At 61.0% G+C, this 12190-nt stretch overlaps 2 protein-coding genes across 10 annotated transcripts in view; one reads left to right on the top strand and one right to left on the bottom strand.

Annotated features, from left to right (window-relative positions):
• ARVCF (ARVCF delta catenin family member) overlaps nucleotides 1-673 on the bottom strand; it is a 49497-nt gene extending 48824 nt beyond the window's left edge. For 3 of the 4 annotated variants that reach the window (XM_014796735.2, XM_087423708.1, XM_087423709.1), the window contains exon 1: nucleotides 504-670. The gene's annotated coding sequence lies outside the window, so the exon portion shown is untranslated. Of the gene's footprint in view, nucleotides 1-503 lie in introns of all 4 variants that reach the window. The other variant, XM_087423712.1, reaches the window with a different exon arrangement.
• Nucleotides 674-4715: 4042 nt separating this feature from the next.
• Nucleotides 4716-12190, top strand: part of TANGO2 (transport and golgi organization 2 homolog) — a 45022-nt gene continuing 37547 nt past the window's right edge. Inside the window, exons 1-2 of one of the 6 annotated variants that reach the window (XM_087423698.1) lie at nucleotides 4834-8395; nucleotides 9070-9217. In XM_087423698.1, the coding sequence (XP_087279824.1) occupies nucleotides 9129-9217 (89 nt within the window). In that variant the 5' untranslated portion in view covers nucleotides 4834-8395; nucleotides 9070-9128. Of the gene's footprint in view, nucleotides 4740-4828; nucleotides 9218-12190 lie in introns of those variants that run through there. The other 5 variants (XM_087423703.1, XM_087423700.1, XM_087423704.1 and 2 more) reach the window with 5 other exon arrangements.

Here is a 12190-nt window from a genome sequence, read left to right as displayed (position 1 = left end):
CGGCGCGGGGACATCCCTTTGGCGGGGCCGGGCCCCCGTGCTTCCTGGCGGCGCACCGCCCCAGTAAAGTTCCCCGGCCCCGCCGCCCCTCCGGCCGTGGGAAAGTTTCCATGGCTGCCCGGCCCCCACTCCAGGCGCCCGGCGTCGCGCGGGGCAGACACGGCTGCGGGGTCCGACCGCTTCTCGGCTGGTGCGCGCGATGCGGGGCGTCCCAGCCGGGTCGGGCAGGGCCCTGAGGCCGCGCACAAAGGGACTCGCCCCCGCCGGTCCAGGGTCTCGCGCACCTGGGGGCCAGCGAGGTGCGGGTGGGGCGGAGCCAAGCTCCGATCCCCGACTCCGATCGCCCCCGACCCCCCACCAGACCTCGACTCCCAGCCCAGGACCCGCCCCGACCCCGACCCCTGCCCGCACCGCAACCTGGATCCCGGACTTCTGGCCTCGCCCCAATCCTGGCCCAGATCACAGGCTCCAACCCCCGGACCCCGCCCCCGGCCCGAGCCTACCTGGAGCGCCGCGTGGGCGGCTCCGCAGCGTGGCCCCCGCCCCCAGACAGGCGTCCCTGGGATCTTCGGCGCGCGGCGTCCTCAGGGCGCGGCACCGGTGGCTGTCCGTGGGGCCTCAACTCGGGCCGGTGCGGGGGCGCACCCCTCCCGGGCCAAGCGCGCAGCCCCAGGGTCAGCCCTCCCCGCCCCTCGCACGGTCCGTGCGCAAAGCGGGCCTGGCCGGCGACGCGACCCTCCGCCCCGCCCCATCCGACCGCGAATATTCCCATTGGTCGGGAGCCCGGCGCGGCCCGGCAACCGGCGCCAATTGGACGGACGAGGGGAGACGCCGGCTTGCCATAGGGCCCCCGGGATGTCCGTACCGGCCGAAGACCGGCCCCTTCGTGGAGTGGCCGAGGCCCGGGCACCTGCCGGGACCGCTGCGGCGGCGGCGGCGGCGGCGACGGGGGCCGTGGAGCCGCCCCATCCTGGTCGCCTTCGGGGACGTCCCCGGACCGTCTGGCCCCGACCCGGGGTTGGCAGACCCGGCGCCCCTTCTCTGGACCCCGGCTACGTTGCCTCCATTACCACCCCCAGTGCGCGGGTATCCTTTTTCAGTGCCTGCTGTTCGCCGGGCGCTGCGCGCCGCGCCCTCCGGTCGACATTGAATTGTATTCCTCACACAACCCGCGAGGGAGAATTCTACTGCCATCCCATTTTATAGATGAATAACTGAGGCTCAGAAAGGTTCTCACTTGCTTTAGGTCACCAGGGCTCCAACCCAGTATGTCTGACCCCGGGGTCTGGGGGCTCTTCCACCCTCATCGCCCCACGATTCCCATAGCGGAGGCAGAGGTGCCGCCTTGGCTCAGCGAGGCTGGAGTGGGTGGAGGCCTGCAGTGTTTCCGAGGGCAGGAAAGGACCCGCCAGACACTTTGGGCTCCGCCCACCCTGCAGGGCGCCACCGAACTGTCCTCCCCCACCTTCTCCATCACATCGCCACGGATCTGGGCCTGGAGAGGAGAAATTTGTGCGTTTATCACCCCCCTCCCCTTTCTGGTGTTCCATTTTCTCCACCCTACCTGCGTCACGGAGGAACACTGTGGGCTTCAGCCACCGGAGTTGAGTTTAGCAAAGGTTGTATTTCCCTGCCAGGTGGGGAGCAGACACCTGGTTCCTTCAGTGACAGAGCGCACACGTGTGACCAAAAATGGGACCGTTACCCTAGGCAAGCTCTGCTTAACTTTGTGGTGTCGAGGGAACCAGCAGGGATGCTGCCCACTGGGGCTTGTTTTAGGGGAGATGGCCCCTTGACCAGTGACCCTGGCTCATGCTTGGTTCTAAGCCTTTCCTGCCCTGGTTTTACCCAGATTTGACCAGATCCTCAGCTTACCATATTCCCCAAGGCCACCCAGGGAGCCACGCCAACCATGACAGTGCTGACAGGGGGACCAGACATTCATATCTTGTCCACCCACGTCAGGAGTCCAGTGTGTTCACCTAATAGTTGCTTGGTCAGAGCAAAGAAAGGGAAGTGACTTGGGGCCAGAACTCACCACTGGTACCACTTCTGGGTCTCCCTGTGCCCTGGCATACATGGCAAATCGATCCCAGCAGCCTTCCAGGGCTAAGCAGCCACCACCAATCAACTGGAGCTGGCACTTGAGGCGACAACCATTTGGCTCCCTGGTACAGGGATGTTGCTTGAAGCTCGGGGTGCGCAGAATAAAGTGTCTCCCTCTGGAACACCAGGGCCCCCATGAGCAAGATAGTTCTCATCCCAGGGAGCCTCACCATCGGTGACATTCTGGCCCAGATGCCCTGTGAGCTGGGGTGTTCTCTTTCCTACATTTAGGAGTGGAGTTAATTAGCCCAATGGTCCCTACAGATCTCTCCAAGGGCATCGGGCCCTGGTCCTCCTGGAGCCCCACCTCTCACAGTGACCTTGTGGTCCAGCACCATCTCTTCCCCACACACTTGCTGTTGGGGGCAAGAGGGGCTGAACAGACCTCTGCTGAGAGCAAAGGGGAGAACTGTGCACCCAGATCGGCCCAAGTGAATACGGCCCCCTCACTCTCATTCCCACCTGCCACTCCCGACAGGGTTCCAGAGACCTGTCTGCTCCCAAGCTGGATCACCAGCTGCATAGGGAGGATTGGGGGGACAGCACCAGTTCCAAGAGGACTCAGGGCCACTGTCTGGCATTGGGCCCACCATGACCCAGCCTGCAGATGGGGGTCAGAAACAGTCAGAGAGCAGAAGAGATGGCCTCCACCACTCGATCACTGCCACAGGGACCAGGAGCCCAGTCTGTTCCCTCCCTCCCACCCTCTCTATCCAACTACTGGCCAGCTCTCTAGGGACATCCCTGGGGCACGTGAGGAAAGCTACACAGAGAAAAAGGTTTCAGCTGGAGATCAGGAAGAACTTCCCAACAGTTGTAGATGTTCTGAGACCAAAAGGGTGGCCACTTATGGTAGTAAGCTCCCCATCTAAGGACATGTGTAATTAGAGGTGGGATGGCAGTGAGTCCCTTGCAGCCCTGAGACTGTCTGATCTGGCTCTATTGCGATGGGGAGATCGTGGCTGGGGGTGAGACAGCCCAGGGCCATATGCTGCTCTCTGTGGCAGACTAGGATTTGAATCTCCATCCCGCCCTCGAGACTGCCATCCCCCTTTGCAAGCAATGGGAAAGCACTGCTCACGGGGGCTCTGCCAATCTGTATCCCACTCCTCTGAGGTGTGTGGCCCAGTGGTTAGGGGTAGACCACTTTGCAGCTGCTGCCCCATACCCCAGGGTATGGTCACTTGCCTCCAAGCCCCAGGTCCTGTTTATCTGAACTACCATCTCTTGGCTGGACTGCGTGGTCCAGCTGCACAGACGGAAATCACTGGCACCAGTCCAGCACGATTCTGCTGCTGGATTGCAGGAGGGAGGATCATGTGTCTCGCTGGGTCTGCCGCCTACTGGCCATGAGTTGTGTGGGCATCCAGAGTCCCGGATTCCCATGCCTGCAGAGGGCTTCTGTTGGGTTCCCGGAGGAACACAGATGAGATGGCACAAGAGTGGGGTGAAATGGGCCTTCAGGGGTGTCATGCAGGCTTGGGTTCAACTCTTGCCTTTGCTGATTACCAGCCAAGCCCTTCCACTCCCTGAGCCCCAGTTTCCCACATGGCGTCAGTGCTCCAAGTCAGGGTCAGGGCACCCAGGTCTTCAACACAGGGCTGTGGAGCTAATCCAGCCACTGCCACTTGCCACCTTTGTTGACTTAAAGCAAGTGACATAAATCCTCTGAGCCTTGGTGTTGACATCCGTAAAATGGCATGAATGAGAGCTGTGTGCTGGAACACTGGGTTTAGAGTGCTTAGCACATTGTTATTACCCTTTATATAACTCTCATCCTTGCCATAGTTTGCTGAGTGCCCTTTGGAGCAAGCCCTGGGCCTCTGACTCTCCACTTACCCTGCACTTAGGCCCCAGACACAGCCCCGAGGCCAGCGGGGGCAGAGAGCTGAGTGAATGCCTCTGTCCTGTTGGGAGGGCCCTAGTCAGTGCCCCTTCCTGGCTGGTGCTCACTTGCTCAGTACAGATCAGGCTGGGCCAGCCCTTCATCCTTGGTCCTGGACCTGCAAAAAGGACAGCCTCAAGGTGGGCCCAAAGGCTACGCAGGCTGGCTAGGGCTGGAGTGCCTGGTCCGGGGGCTGTGCTGAGCAAGGCAGGGATGTCAAGGAGTCAGCGTTGCAGTGGGGAGGAAGGCCAGGTCCAGAAGCCAGTACTGGATGGACGGGGAGGGGCAGACCAGGACCCAGCCTGAGGGGTGGGTCTGGAAATGAGCATCCCTGTAGCACTTCCAGCGAGGACACCGTGGGCAGGCGACCGATGGCCGCCCGGAGCTCAGGCCGCGGTCCTGACGTGTCCGCCAGGGCATGGGCTCGGGGCGGCTGCAAGCGCTGCGACTTCCCGCGGGGTCCCCAGGGCCGGGACGCCGAGAAGGCCGGGAAGGCCGCGGGGGTCACGCGGCGCCCGAACACCAACGCGGCGCAGAGGCTTGGCGCAGCCCCGGGGCGGGGCGCCTGGCGGGCTGCAGCCCCCGAGCGACAGAGCGCGCGACCAACGGTGCCCAGGGTTGAGGCGCGCCGCCCCGCCCTCGCCGCGCGGCCCAATGGCGAGCGCGGAGACGGTGGCGGGGGTGGGGCCTGGGCGGCCGCGGCGGCGGCGCGCGGGCGCGGCACCCGGAAGTCGGCGCGGCGGAGGCGGTGAGTGCGAGGCTGGTGGCCCGGGCCGGCGGAGGCAGTTCCCGCGGGCGGCCGGGGCTCGGGGGAGTGGGGCTCCGGGTGCACGGGCAGGACGGGGCCGCAGCTCCCGCCGTGCCTCAGTTTCCCCTTCTCTAGGCGTGGAACGGAAACCTAGCGGCCGAGCCCGGGGAGTCCCAGCCGAGCCCGGGGAGTCCCAGCCAAGCGCGGCGGCAGGAGCGCCCTGCGCGTCCCTGGAAGACATTCCCGGTGGTCCCGGCCGGAATGGGGTGCGGGGCCGCTGGCAGGCGGAGCCTGGCTCGCTGTGGGGAAGCAGACTGGAGGGAGCTGCGTGGTCGCTGCGGGGTGGTGGGCCACGGCGTCGTCCGCTCCGAGCCCTGAGTCACGCTGCTGCCTCCCCGCGTCTTGCTGCGGGGGCAGCGGGGTGATCGCTGATGTCTGTCTGAGTAGGCAGCAGGTGCTGGGTCATCCCGGCGCCTGGACACGGCCTTCCTGGGGTGGCTCGGGGAGTCAAACCCCTCCCTCGAGGGCGTCAGGGGTGGGGGCAGGGCAGGGTTGTGCCCAGGGCAAGGCCTGGCCCAACAGCTGGCCTTGGAGACCACTTCCACGCCCCCAGCACGTCTCGTGCTTCCTCACTCCGGGCCGCAGCTAGAGTGAACGTCCTGCTCTTAAACCTCAGGCCCCCTTCCTCCAAAGGGGATGTCACATGCTCAGCACAGGCCGGGCCTGGCCTCCTGCTCTGGGCCTGCTGACCGCTGTTTTGTTGCTGCTGTTTGGGCTCAGAGCCCTCTTCCATGAGGCAGATGTGATGTGATGGCAGCTGTAAGGGGTGCCTCCAGCTGGTAGCCTTCAAAAGTACTTTCTCGCACTTGCTTGTTAATCCTTTGGGCAACCTTTTGGGGCATGTGTTCTTTGGCCAAATGCTGTGAAGAAAACTCAAGCTGAGGGACAGATGGTGTTCCCAAGGTCACTCAGAGCCAGGCCAGCTCCTAGTGGCTCTGCTCCTCCTGGGCCCGTCTCCTGGAGCCTTCCTCATCAGGTGACAGGTCAGGTGGGGTGGGGGCAGCTGGAGAGGGTGGCTGTGTTGGCAAGTGGACACACCAGAGCTTCTGTCCCCCTCCACATAGCCCCCCGGGATCTCAGTGCTCCCGTGGGGCAGAGTGAGTTGTCCTGGTGCTCCCACCCCTGCAGGCCTCTGACCGTTCACCTCAGTCCTGTGGCTTCATGTTACTGGCATGTGCGCATGCCCCTTGGTCCAAGGGCGTGTTTATGTTACTGCAGGCCCCTCGGTCCAGGCCTGTTCCAGCGTGTTTGACAACAGCCCTTCTCCAGATGAATGCAGCAGGCTATCAGCTCTGCCCCAGCCGCCCAGCCCCTCAGCTGTTACTGCTTCATGCTTCCTCTGTGTCATTTGTGAGCTGTCGTTTTGATCATGTTTCACCGTGGGTGTAACCATGGGCAGTGTCCTGGGGACTCATTCTTGTACAGGCTTCCACCCCAGGGGGCAGACTCTCTAGACGCACTGCGGATGCTGCTTCCTAAGACATCCATGGAGAGAAACGGCCTGGGGCAGGGGGACGGAGAAGGCCTCTGGAAGTGGGGCCACGCTTGTCGTTGACGCTCCAGATGTGTGAGAACTGGGTCCATCTGCTGCTAAGATGTCAGTCGGCACGTGAGGGCAGCACCACACAGTCTGGCATCTGTCGATCTGGACCATGGGGTTTGGCGATGGGCTTCATGAAAACAAGGTCGCCTCAGATCCAGTGAGCTGCTCTTTTTGGGTTATCAATGCAGCTTTTTCCTTTTTCTTTCAGTTTTTTTTTTTAGATTGCAAAACAATATATGCACACTTAAGAGTGAAAAAGTCTGGCCTCGTCTCCTGGTGCTGCTAACACTCGGGGTGCGTCCGTTGAGGTCTTCAGGACCATGCTAGCTTTAAGAGCTTGCTTTTATCCTCTTTTGAGGGGTTAGTGGGAATGGTCTTTCCTTCTTTGTTAATCCCATGGGCCACAGGGGCCACTGTGAGGCTGGGCTGGCCCCTGGCTTGTAGAGAATCCCATTGTTCCTGCCAGGAGGAGCCGAGGAGCTTTCTGTAATGCTCACTGTGTCCCTCGTTTGTGCTGCTCCTTCGAACTGTGAAGGGACAATGATACTTGGTGTGAGGCTGAATTAGTGCTCCAAAATGTCTCGAAGATCTTAGGAGAGAGTATCACTGTAGAAAATTTGTCATGGTGAAATGCCAAACAGCAAAGTGTAGATTGTGGAGCTCTCAGTCGCCAAGCGGGGAGGAAGGTGGAGTGCTGCAGGGCTGGCTGCTCAGAATACTTACAGATGTCAGGGCTTTCTCAGCCAAGGCCCTGGGAACAGCGACACTGTGTTCCCATGTGTGTTTACCTCCTCTGCTGGCAGCCACTGGGAGGATGTCACACGTCGGGCAAAAAGAAGCTCATGCTTTCCAGCTCCAACCCTGGGGGCTGCCACAGCGACAGCGCGGCCGCACGGGGTGGGGATGGGTTACCTGACTTCTCAGCCCTGCCTCTTGAAGCCCGAGGGACCCCAGCCTTTGCACAGCCTCTCAAGACCAGATGGATGGGCTGGCTGGCCTTAAAAATGTACTCCCAAATGTGTAAAGTGCTTGGCATAACGAAACAGGGCTGCAGATTCTAGGGCCCAGTTAACTCTTGTCCAGAGCCTTGACGTGTGCAGGTCTCCGGGTAGGAGACAGATTTCACGTGAACTGGAAGCCTCACTTTCTTGAGTATCTTGGCCCCCTCGGCCCTGTGTTCTGGTGAAAATACCTCCCTTGTGTTCGTCCCTCTCATTCATTGCTGCATCCTGACTTGGTGCATCTCCCCTCCGACCAGATGCCCTGTTTGCCGTTTTAGTTGACAAAGGAAAGAGTTCCTGCTGAGGGTGCAGGCCCCCCTTACCTCGTCGCCCCCGGTTGTCAGATGTGGCTTCACTCTCCACTCAGGCGGGTGGTGTTGTGCAGAGCTCACAATGGCCCAGCTGTGCTGGGTGCTCCTCTGAGGCCTTTTGAGCCAGGGCTGACTCCGTTCTTGTCCAGTCTCCCGTGCACAGCGTCTTCTTCCGGCCTTTCCTTCCTCGCCTCCCCCGGCCCAGAGGGACATCTTGAAGCCGGTGGGGGAAGGGGGGCACAATCTGTCCACTTGCTTCTGATGCGCAGCTCTTGTGAATGGACAGCCTGTTTTGCCCTGACACAGAACATGCCTACCATAAGAGTGTGCACGTTTCAGGTGTCTGGCTCTGTGGATTGTGTGGTGAGTCCAGCCACGCGTTGTGTAAAGCCACATGTCTCCCTTGTGTCCCCGTTGTCCCCTAATCCAAGTGTCCCTGCCCTGACTTCTGTCCACACGGATGAGTGCAAGTGCCGAATGGTGTGCTCTCTCCTGGCTGGGGCCTCCCGCTCTGCCGCACGCTGCTTGGGTGCACCAACACCACTGTGATGGACACAGGGTGGCTTCCAGTTCTGTGCTGCGGATTTGCTTATCTGTGTCACTTCATGGACCCGAGCGCCTGCATAGCACTTGGCATAGTGAGTGGGGTCGGGTGTGGCACGCTCAGAGTTTTAGAAGATTCTGTGGATAGCCAAGAGGGAGACTTGCCTTCCGGAGACTACAGTGTGTGCTGAAGCTAAGGTACTTAAGCCCGTGTGTCAGGGGCCTGGTGACACAGGCAGAGCCCTAGGGGCCATGTGACTGGATGTCTAAAGTGTGGCTGAGGTGGGGCAGATGACCTGCCGGTGGCTGGGATGCATGGGGGATCTGTACCTCATACCACTCACACAGGCAGACCACAGGCAGATCCAAGAAGTAAGCTAAACCACAACCATACAAGGAAGTCAAGAGGAGGGGCTCTTACTTCAGGACAGGGAGGGCGAACGCTGTGCAGTAAAGATAAGGAAACTCGTGGTGAAATAACAGACCGTTTCTGGTAGGGAGCACCCCGGGCAAGGCTGCAAGGAGTAGGGATGCTGGGAGGAAACGTTTGCGGCTCGGAGAGCAGTCGGGGCGTGCCTGCCCACACCACGGCAGCCGCGCTGCAGATCCGTGAGACAGCGGCCTAGATTCAGTACCCAAACCAGGGACTCGTGGACATGGGTGTGCAGGTGGCCATTAGACACGCAGCCACTGGGGGATGCCATGGTGAGGGTGTTTCCTGCCACCAGAGGGTAAGCAGGTTCTGGTGCCATTGGGGGACACCCCCTCTCATGGCAGGCAGTACCTTTTTTGGAGGGAGTTGGGCTGGGTCTGCTCATTTAAGAGCATCACCCTCTGACCAAGCCATCCTGTCTTCTGGGTCTCTGTCCTAGGAAGGTCCTCAGCCCATTTGCAAAGCGTGTGCACGGGGAGGAAACTTGACAGGACCGAAATGCCAACCAGAGCCAAGAGGCAGAGTGAAGGCACATGTCCCCTGGGAAAGCAGGGCAGCGGTGAGCAGGCTGGGGATACTGTCTCTCGGTGAGAATGGATGTGCACGGCCAGTCTGGGAAGACGGGGGCTGGGGAATCCTGCGTGTGTGATAACCCCACAGCACACACCTGTGCTTTGCTGAGAAATGTCTGGAAGCACACAGCCGACTGGAAAAGGGGCTTTTGTGTGACTCGCATAGTTGGAAACTTTCCAGATGAAAGTATGCTCCTGGACGACTTGGGAGCGGGGACCATAACCACAGATCCCACTGCCCTCCGGGAGCTGGCCGGTCGTGGCAGCAGGAGACATGGAGCCTTGGGCTGGGGCATGGAGTGGCCAAATGGAGTGGGTGGACGATTAGGCTGCAGGCATGAGAGGATGGGGTGGGCTGGGAGGAAGGGAAGAGGGCAGGCCCTGGGTGCAAACACCAGAGGAAGAGGTACTGGTCATCACAGGGTGGGTGGCCCGCCCAGTCAGTGCATGATGCCTGTTAGCCCCCGGGGCAGGGTGAGGCCCGCAGCCAGGTGGGGTCTGGATTGCGGAAGAGGAAGACTGGACCAGTGATCACCCCCAGCAGTGCTGAGGTCTGCCCTGTCCCCCTGCCGGGTCCTTCCTTATCTGGGCTGGTGGTAACAATGGGGCCCTGTCAGTCTGGCCCTTGGGCCCCTTTTGGCCCCTCTCCCAGTGAGCCTTACCCTCCCTTTCACCCACCTGTCTCTGCACCGGGCTCTGGGGCCCAGGGAAGCAGATCCTCGCCATTGGTCGGTGGGTCATGGACCCGTTCATCCAGGCGCCAGGCCTTGTCCCCACATGGCCCTCGTCTGAGCCACTGGAGCCATCGCTGCATCTCTTGGTGTGTGGCCCTGACCCACCTTTGGCCATCTTTGTCTGCCTCTGTCTGCGTCGTTTTTCATCATGCTCTTGTTAGATGCCACAAGGAGTGAGGTTTGGGGCTTGCCTCAGCTGAGGAGCCTGGTCCTTCTGAAAGAAGCAGCTTACCTGGCTCCCCTTGGCTGTCAGGTTCCTCTGGAAGGCAGGGGAGGAGGAAGGAGGCCTTGGCTGGAGAGGGCGGTTTCAGAGGCTGTGGGTGAGTAGGTAGGACGGAGCACGCCAGGAGAACTCTCGAAAGCATTATCAGCAGATGGGCCGTGAGCGCCTGGAAGGCTCCTGTGCCTCGCAGCCAGCGCTGTGTGCTAAGGGTGCCGATGCTGATCCGTGGCCTGTCCTTTCTGTCTTGCCGGATTCCCAGGTGGTTAGACCAGGGGAAAGTGGGACGCATAGAGGTGTGATCTGGGAAGAGTTCCACTGGCTTTCTTAGAGAGGCCCGGAAGCCCTTGGCTTTGGTTTGAAGAGGGCTCTTTTGCTTCACACCTTGCAGGTCCTTCTGGCTGGTGCTCAGCAGAGCTGAGGGACTGCAGGTGTGTGCTGGAAGCACAGGCCCTGCACTGGACACGTGGTCACCCTGCATCTGCGCGGGCTTCAGGTGGAGGACCTGGCAGAGGTGCACACTCAGGCTTGGTGGAGGCCCCTCTGGGGAACACAGTCCTTCCCTGGCTGTTTCTAGGCAGGCCAAGGTCGTAGCAGGAGCTCCGGGCCGAGTGACGGGCAGGCAGTGGCGAGTGGGCAGCTGTGAGGTGTGGGTGCGCTGGTCTCATCCGTGTACGTGCAGCCGCACACACCTGCCCAGCCTACGTCACAGTCTCTGGGCTGAGGGCCTTTGTTGCAGTCTTATGCCATGCTGGACGCTGTCAGAGAGAACACACTTCCAGGGCTGCAGCCTTCCTGTTTTCATCAGGACTTCCTGTTCATCCCTATTTAGTTTCAGAAAAGTCCTGGGTAGTTTTTTGAAACAGAGTTGTCACTTGGTCAAGCTCACAGAAGTCAGTTTTTTACGTGAAATCTTGTTTGTGACAAGGATTACCTGGTCGTCACGTGCAGCTAGGGGCAACTGTGTGAGCCGTGGGACGTGGCATTGCAAGGGAGCCACGGTGAGGGTGCTCTGGAGGTGTGGAGCTTCAGCAGCCGCCGTGCCGCCTCCTCCCCAGCAGGGCTTCCCTGGTTTTCTCTTCGGAGCAGCGCAGGCCACAGTAGGCATCCCTGTGGGGCCTCGCAGTTAGTGTGAAGTGACATGCTTCCCCTGCAGCAGTGAGAAAGATGGCTTTTCTCCTTGTCTGGGCTCTGGAACCCACTGCTGTGCTGCACCAGTGTCTTGGACACTTGTCGGGGCGTTCGGCCATCTCACAGCCTCCGCTCTCCAGCCTCACGTTTGGCCCCTCAGACTGCTGTCCATGTGGCTTCCTCTCCTTGACCTGAGCCACCGTCTGGGGTCTTGCATCCCTGTGGGCCCGTCTGAGGCCTGGACACACCCCTGTGTGCATGGCAGTTGTAAGAAGCACCCCCAGTGGGACCACACCTGGGCACGGTGACTTCTCACTGTGGCCAGGAGGGGGCTGCTGCCCTATCACCAGCTTTCCCAGGGGCTTCTAACCCTTGGGGAGGGTCGGCTACAGGGAGAACAGCGAGGCCAGCAGGGCCACGTGGGAGGCATGCTGGCTTCCGAGTGTTTCTGCAATGTGGCTGAGTGGAGTGGCTTGTGGATGTACCAGGGTGGTGCCAATGTGCAGAGCCTGTGCTGGGGGCATCCTGGCCTTCTAGGGGCCTACCTGGGAGCAGATGCCAGGTTGGGGAGGCCCACTTGACCCCAGCACCATGTATGTGCCCACTCCTTCACCCCAAGTGCAGCGTGGCCTGGCCTCCTCTAGGTCAGCGTGTTGCCTGCCCAAAGACCCAAGTTCTGTGACACGTGCCCCATTGCGTAGGGCCCTCCTCTCCACGCCCTGGGTTGCCTGGCTGCCATCCCAGTTGCTGTGAGGCCAAGTGAGGGTAAGGGAGGGGATGTGAGCCCCTTACAGCTGGAAAGGACAGGGGTGTGACATCTAACTGCCATCCGCAAGCCTGGCAGGGTGTGCACATGGCTGTGGTGGCCTCCTTGGCCCGTGGGGTCAGGCAGCGCCCTGGGTG

The sequence above is a fragment of the Ceratotherium simum genome, chromosome 35 (genome assembly GCF_057802395.1).
Source record: "Ceratotherium simum simum isolate JZ-2026a chromosome 35, ASM5780239v1, whole genome shotgun sequence".
Classification (NCBI taxonomy): domain Eukaryota; kingdom Metazoa; phylum Chordata; class Mammalia; order Perissodactyla; family Rhinocerotidae; genus Ceratotherium; species Ceratotherium simum.
The sequence above is the reverse complement of the archived record's forward strand: the minus strand, read 5'-3'. Positions and strand labels throughout refer to the sequence as shown.